Source organism: Sceloporus occidentalis, unplaced genomic scaffold (genome assembly GCF_023333645.1).
Source record: "Sceloporus occidentalis isolate IW3139 unplaced genomic scaffold, rSceOcc1.0.p SCAF_39, whole genome shotgun sequence".
NCBI classification, from domain to species: Eukaryota; Metazoa; Chordata; class Lepidosauria; order Squamata; family Phrynosomatidae; genus Sceloporus; species Sceloporus occidentalis.
In genome coordinates, this window is record NW_028317019.1 from 8632350 (window position 1) to 8639975 (window position 7626).

The 7626-nt window shown below is 41.8% G+C and overlaps 1 protein-coding gene across 1 annotated transcript; it reads right to left on the reverse strand.

Annotated features, from left to right (window-relative positions):
- Positions 1-1580: 1580 nt before the first annotated feature.
- On the reverse strand, positions 1581-5653 carry LOC149290529 (uncharacterized). Its single transcript, XM_089489381.1, has 2 exons — positions 5608-5653; positions 1581-3070 (listed from the first exon to the last, which is right to left on the reverse strand). The coding sequence occupies exons 1-2, from the start codon at positions 5639-5641 to the stop codon at positions 2085-2087; spliced, it is 1020 nt and encodes a 339-aa protein (XP_089345507.1). The 5' UTR covers positions 5642-5653; the 3' UTR covers positions 1581-2084.
- Positions 5654-7626: the final 1973 nt, after the last annotated feature.

A 7626-nucleotide genomic window follows, 5' to 3' on the forward strand; every position in this document is an offset into this window, starting at 1 on the left:
TAAATTTGCCGAATCTTAAGCTGTACTTTGAGGCATGCTGTCTGATGTGGTTAAAAGACTGGGCAACATTGGAAAACAGAAAGCTCTTAGAATTAGAAAGTGAAGGAAATAATTTGGGGTGGCATGCGTATTTGGCATATGGAAAAGCAAAACAAAATAAATCTTTTCTAAATCACTGCGTGAGAAAGCCCCTGATCAGGGTCTGGGATAAATATAAAAGATACATCATCCCTAAGATTTGTGGGTGGATCTCTCCCTTAGAAGCATTCCATAGGAAAGAAACGAGAGGGGATACAAAATGGTTTAAATATGAAGATGTGTGGATGAAGGAGGAGGAGGTTATTAAGCTAAAATCTAGAGAACAACTAAATAAAGAAGGATGGGATATCAACTGGTTTAGGTATAGACAGTTAGTGGAGAGATTTAAAATGGACGGTAATATGTATGGTTTTGAAATGGACCAAGAAGACAAATATTCGGATATACCTAGGATCTTACTAAAAGAGAACGAAAAACTGGTCAGGAAATTCTATGTGGCACTCTTAAAAATAGAATTGAAAGACGAAGAAGTCAAAGATCAAATGATTAAATGGGCCAAATGCCTGGGACATCCCATACAAATGTCACAATGGGAAAAGTTATGGAAAGATGTAAATAGACTGACGGTTGCCCAAAACATAAGAGAAAATTTTTATAAAATGTTTTATTTTTGGTATCTTTCCCCATATAAAATAGCCAAAATATATAAGACAAACAAAGATTTATGTTGGAAATGCCAAAAAGAAAAAGGCACTTTTTTCCACTGTTGGTGGGGCTGTAAATTAGTAAAAGAATTTTGGAGAATGATTAACAATACAATTAATTCTATTTTATGTACGAATCTTACCTTGAATCCCGATCTTTACCTTTTGGGTCTGATGAATAAAGACATAAAGAAAGAGGACGAGAAAGTTTTATTTTACATGATATCGCTACCAAGAATTTGTTTGGCGCAGAAATGGAAAGAAAAGCAAATTCCAACAAGGGAAGATTGGTTACTGAGGCTATATGATGGTATGTCAATGGATATCTTAACGAAGATGATTAGAAATGATTATGATGAAAGTGTATTAATAGAATGGAAAAGGGTTATAACATATTTTGAAGAGTTATGGGGGAAAATAGCAGTGGTAAATTTATGGAATAGGTGTTAGATGAATGTCGGCCTCTATCAAGAGGATCTAACAGGATAATAATCGGATATGTATTATATATTATGATTTGTTAGGTTATTGCACAAAGAGTAATAGTTGTATTGGATAGTCAATATTCTACATAGATACAGGATGGTAGGTAGGAAGTCATGTAGGATGAGTGAGAAGCGGAAGAAAGATAGAAGGAAAATGAAAGAAGAAAGAAGAAAGAAGAAAGCAGTATGAATGTATTGTGATAAATTGTATTGGAAGGTAAATGTTTGTGTTTGAGCCTTTTAACCAATAAACTTTAAAAAAAAAAAAAGGACTGAGGAGAGAATAAAGGGTCAATTTTGTGCATCAAAGAGTCCAGTGTGTTGAAATAGCAATGAAGTTTATTGAGAACACATAGTCGGGAATTCACTGTTTAAGCCATAACTGCCCACTGCATACCAAACAATACATTCAAACCCCAAAACCTAAGACTCCACCCTCTTCCAATCCTAGCCCCCACCTCCAATTCCCACAGTGTCTGCCCCACAGGAAACAAGGCCCCCTTTGCCATTCCCAGAAACTAGACCCCTTTCTGTTAATACTTTCTCCAACTTTCTTCAGCCAACATCCCAAACATTGCAAAAGCTATCATTCCCATAACTATTCTAGACAGCTGCAACAAATCCCAACCTCCCATCTAGCTAACCTATACCATGACCCATAATCCCCAGCCAAATTTACAACACAAAGCAACTATCTATACTCTTAGCAATTAAAATTTAAACTTAACAAAATACAACTTTAAAACACAAAGAGACATCTGGACAGACAATCCTTACAAACAAAATCACAAGGGCTTTTCTTAGCAACACTGACTTAAAATATTTTATATTCCTTACTGACAAAAATAATGTTAGTTTACTCCTGAGATCTGTATGGCTTCTCCCCTGTGTGGACTCTTTGATGTTTCACTAGGTGCGACTTCTGAGAAAAACATTTCCCACAATGCTGGCATTTGTATGGCTTCTCTGCTGCGTGGATTCTCTGATGTCTCACTAAGTCTCCCTGCAAATAAAAACAGTTCCCACAATGCTGGCATTTGTATGGCTTCTCTCCTGTGTGGATTCTCTGGTGTGTCACTAGGCTTAACCTCCAAGAAAAACAGTTCCCACAATGCTGGCATTTGTATGGCTTCTCTCCTGTGTGGATTCTCTGGTGTGTCATTAGGCTTGACTGCTGAGAAAAACATTTCCCACAATGCTGGCATTTGTATGGCTTCTCTCCTGTGTGGATTCTCTGATGTCTCACTAGGCTTAACCTCCAAGAAAAACATTTCCCACAGTGCTGGCATTTGTATGGCTTCTCTCCTGTGTGGACTCTCTGATGTGTCACTAAGTGTCCCTTCAAAGAAAAACATTTCCCACAATGCTGGCATTTGTATGGCTTCTCTCCTGTGTGGACTCTCTGATGTCTCACTAAGTGTCCCTTCAAAGAAAAACATTTCCCACAATGCTGGCATTTGTATGGCTTCTCTCCTGTGTGGACTCTCTGATGTGTCACTAGGCTTAACCTCCAAGAAAAACAGTTCCCACAATGCTGGCATTTGTATGGCTTCTCTCCTGTGTGGATTCTCTGGTGTGTCATTAGGCTTGACTGCCGAGAAAAACATTTGCCACAATGCTGGCATTTGTATGGCTTCTCTCCTGTGTGGATTCTCTGATGTCTCACTAGGCTTAACCTCCAAGAAAAACATTTCCCACAGTGCTGGCATTTGTATGGCTTCTCTCCTGTGTGGACTCTCTGATGTGTCACTAAGTGTCCCTTCAAAGAAAAACATTTTCCACAATGCTGGCATTTATATGACTTCTTTGCTGTGTGGACTCTCTCATGACTAAAATATTCTTCTGTAAAAAAGGACAATGACAGTTAAGACTGAAAATCAGACTTAAGAGAAGAGGGTGTTACCCCATGATTTAGCCCTCATTAACCCCTCCTTAATTGAAATTAAATTAATCAAGTTGCTGTGAGTAACCCAAGCATGACCCTGCTGCTTATGCTCCTAAATCCATGGAGTGATTGTATCCTTACTCATAGGAGCTAGCAAAGAAGAGACTGGATGGGGACTGCCTTGAGGAAATCAGTGGAAGCAGATAGTCAAAGGACTGTTGAAACAATATTCCATGAAACATGTGCAAAAATACTTTGATTGATAGGTGGCATCATATCCTGTGAGACTGCCATAGAGTGCTGAGTTAGAGCACATGGCATGATGCAAGCTACCTGCAGAGGTCACTACATACTTTTTGGCACCAAAATATGACTCACAGCCAATACAGTATACAGTTCACATGTGGATTGGTGTGGATCGGATTGTAGTTGTGTGTAGAAGAGATGATGAAGTTCATGGAAGTTGGAGAGGAGAGCTTGCAAATATTTGTATTAATTTGTAACTCAAGATAGAGAACCTCCAAGGATTTCAATGAAATCAACTGTGTTTGTGACTTACTTTTAAGTGTGAAAAGTGGTCAGTGCATTGCCAATATCTATATCTGGATATTTGCTTCCATACTCTGCTATGTTATTGTTGAGTTGCATCTGAGAGCATCACCCTCAGATTGTGCTGTATATTGGCTTGTGAACGCGATCAGAATTCACAGCCAAGAAGGACCTGAGAGCCATTGTGCTAATGCTTTTTGTCTGAGATATTTGCACCAAGCACCGATTGCATTCAATTTGGTTTCAGACCATTCTTCCCCCCAGGACACATTCTAAAGCAATATAAACCTTGTTGCCCTCAAGCAACAATTTCAGTGTGTGTGTGTGTGTGTGTGTGTGTGTGTATCTGCCCTGACTGGCTGTTCTTTGACGTCAGTCCAATTACAGACAGACAGACAGTCTGTTTACATGGCTAAGCACCTCAGTGCACTCGCCAAACCCATTTGTCGCAGGAGCTCCTGACTTCTCTTCCCATTTCAAACCCTCAGCAATTGGAATCAAGATCCACCTTGGTAAAGTATTACCATTATGAAAGTCTTACATCTCTTCACCACTTCCACCTGTTATCTAGTTCTTGTGCGTGCGTGTGAATGCTTATGTGTGTGTGTATTTTGCTTTTCACCTAAATAAAACATAAAATCCTATTTTAAATGCCTTTGGAGTTCTCTGTGCTTCCAGGCCTGGTATAGTTGGGCTGAATCCCGAGGTTGTTCTTGTCCCAACCAAACTATATATCTCCTTTCAGCTAAGCTAATTTCTTTCAACTCTATGATTCTATGTTATAGATGAAGGGAAGTAATAGTGCAACTCTATTCTGCTTTGGTCAGGCCCCCACTTGGAACACTGTGTCCTCTTCTGGTCACCATAATTCAAAAAAGGATGTTGAGAAGCTGGAGTGTATCCAAAGGAGAGCAATGAAAATGGTGAAGGATCTGGAAACAATCAAGCCCTATGAGGAGTGGCTTAGGGAGCTGGGAATGTTTAGCCTGGAGAAGAGAAGGTTAAGAGTGGATATGTGAGCCCTGTTCAACTACTTGAAGAGTTACTGAGGATGGAGCAAGCTTGCTTTCTGCTGCTCTAGAGTAGGGTTGCTATGTCACGAATTTAGGCGGGACAATCCCGGGTTTTGACCTCCTGTCCTCCAGCCTGCCGCCCTTGTCCTCCAGCCCACTAACCTCCTCCATTTTGGTCTTCTTCCCGGCCCTTGGAAGCATGGCCGGACGTCCCTCCCCTTCCCGGCCTCACAGCCAATTAGAGAGGCTTCTGGATGGGTGAAGAGGCGGGACCTCCAGCCACAAAGCCAATGGGACCTGTAGTTGCAGGATGCCCTGCCCCTTCCCAGCCTCACAACCAATCAGAGAGGTGTCCGGGGGAGGGACCTCCGGTCGCAATGGCCGCTGGGGCTTTTTTTTGCCAGTAGGAACCCACTGTGATTACAAGCCCCAGCGGTCATTGCAACCAGAAGTTCCGCCCCTAGAAGCCTGGTTGGAAGGGGGGGCATCCACCCCATCCTGGTTTAGCCCAAGAAGAATATGGCAACCCTACTCTAGAGCAAAGGACATAGAACAATGGTCAGAAGCCACAGGAAAAGAGGTTCTACCTAAATTTTAGAAGGAACCTCCTGAAAGTAAGATATATTCAACAGTGGAATATACCCCCTCAGAGCTTGGTGGCATCTCATTATTATTATTGTTATTATTATTAATTGTTAAAGTTCTCCTTCTTTGAAGGTCTGTATAGGCCTTTAAACAAAGGCTGGGTGGCCATCTGTTGGGGATGCTTTCAATGTGTTTCCTGCATGGCAAGGGGTTGAACCAGATGGTCCTTGTGGTCTATTCCAGCTCTACAATTATATAATTCTAAAGTGGAATCATAGTGCCATGATAATGTAGAACGAAAGGGCCCTCAGTCTTCATAGTAAGGGCAATGAATTCAGCTTCCTTACCCACAGAGGCCACATTCTCGTAATTTTCCATCATCACAGAACTGTACATAAGTCTCTGCTTCTTCGTCAGCAATTTCCATTCCTCCTCAGTGAAATATACTGCCACATCCGCAAAGGTCACCTGCAATAAAAATAGCCCTCATCCAGAGAATGACTAATAAAAGGGGAGGGAGAAGCACATGATGCATCCCAAAAATTATTTGATCACCTCAGAATTTTGTCCAGGAAATAAACTTTAAATTCTGTTAGCAAGAGAAAAGCTACTGCCTTTGAAACCCAGTTTGTCTCAAATTCTTTCAATGTAATATACAATATAATCAACAATATAATTTAGACCATGGCTGGGATATTGATGATGGATTAGGATACTGATTATCCCGACACATATAGTACATTTAGCCTCCAAATATTATAGTGCATTTAGCCATTTGTTGCCAAATTTCAGAGGCAAATGTCATTTCTAAAAAGCAGTTCTGGGGAGCACTCTGGGCTTGAGGGCCATGGAGCCAACCCCAATTTAGATCCAGAGACATTCTCTCATATTCCCAACATTTCACAGATGGAAAAACAAGACACATGTGGACAAGCAATGCCAGAAAGTGGTGAAGATAGTCAAAGTTGTTTATGAGGAAGATCACACAAGCGGGGAAGGGCACAGCACTTCGCTTTTGCCTCAGACTCCTAGCAAGGGCAAGACCCAGCCCCCTTCTTTCTTCTCCTCTCCTCATGTTTGAGTTGACGGGGTGCAAACTCCTTGGCATTCATTATGGAGAAATTGGAGTCAGTCACAATTCCCAGAAAATTCCCATAATGTTAAAATGGCGGATGTTTTGCAAATAAACGTAAATATAATTGAATAAAAATAACTGTAACTCATTTCAACTCTCAAAATCACCATTGAACCAAACAAAGAATCTTTCAGTCCTTTTAAGATATTTATTTTGACATGAAGGGGGTTCAGGAAGCTTTGTGCCAAGTAGAAATGTGTTCGGATGCAACCGCACTGCAGAAATAAATCCAGTTTGACACCCTTTTAATTGCCATGGCTCAGTGCTAGGGAATCCTGGGAATTCTAGTTTTCTCTCTCAGCAAACTCTGGTGTGACAACAAACTACAATTCCCAGGATTTCATAGCACTGGGCCATGGCAGTAAAAACAGTATGAAACAAACTTCTTGGAAGACAGAGCAGGGATGCCAACTTACCAGGTGCTCTGCCCATGCTCAGAGGCATATTTAATCACTAACACACACACACAGTCTCAGGGACATCACATTCACATCACACAACTAACTAGTAGGGCAGCCCATGGAAGGGAGGGAAGATGGAGATAAACACATCCCTGATTATTCTACCCAGGTGCTCTGCCCATGCTCAGAAGCACCTTTCCACCTCTTTTTCTCCTCCATTCTTCTACTTTTTCCCTACTAGATTTTCCTCCCATCGACCCAAATGGTCCTCCTCACAGTACAACAACAACCCTGAGAGGTAGGCTTGGGGCACTCTGCCCAAGCTCAGGAATTCAGAAATTCAAATGTCACTCTCAGCAGGCACACACAGTAGTCCCAACATCAACCCATGATACCATTATCAACTATTGCCTTTGTGATTGTGTGCCTTAAAACTTATGGCTTACTTGGAAATTCAAGGCAATTGGGATTAAGCCAGCCAAATCCCACTCCTCCTGGGCAACACTTTGTGCCTGGGTTGGTTGCTTGCCCAATGCCTGCCTCTCTCTCTCTCCAGCAGCCGCTTTGCCTGGAGCGGAGCCTGAATGCCTGGGGGGGGGGGCAATCAATCACTGTCCTCCTCTCTCTCTGATTGGCTGAAAAAACTGTTAGTGTGATTCCAGAGTTGGTTGGTTTGCTCTTTGCTCCGTTCTGAACTTCTGGCTCTCAAAGGGAGTCGTTGGAGAGAGAGACTAGAGAGTGTGTTTTTTCTTCAGCCCTCTTTCTGATTGGCTGAAACTGTTACAATCCAAAGGGTTGGTTGCATGCTGCAGGCAGCTTTCAGGCTGGAG

What these genes read in the sequence shown, in the direction of transcription:
- LOC149290529 (XM_089489381.1), bottom strand. Translation starts at nt 5,641, where the DNA reads ATGATGGAAAATTACGAGAATGTGGCCTCTGTGG. An exon ending in CGAGAATGTGGCCTCTGTGG is followed by an intron (nt 3,071 to 5,607) that starts GTAAGGAAGCTG and finishes CCTTTTTTACAG; the next exon opens with AAGAATATTTTAGTCATGAG.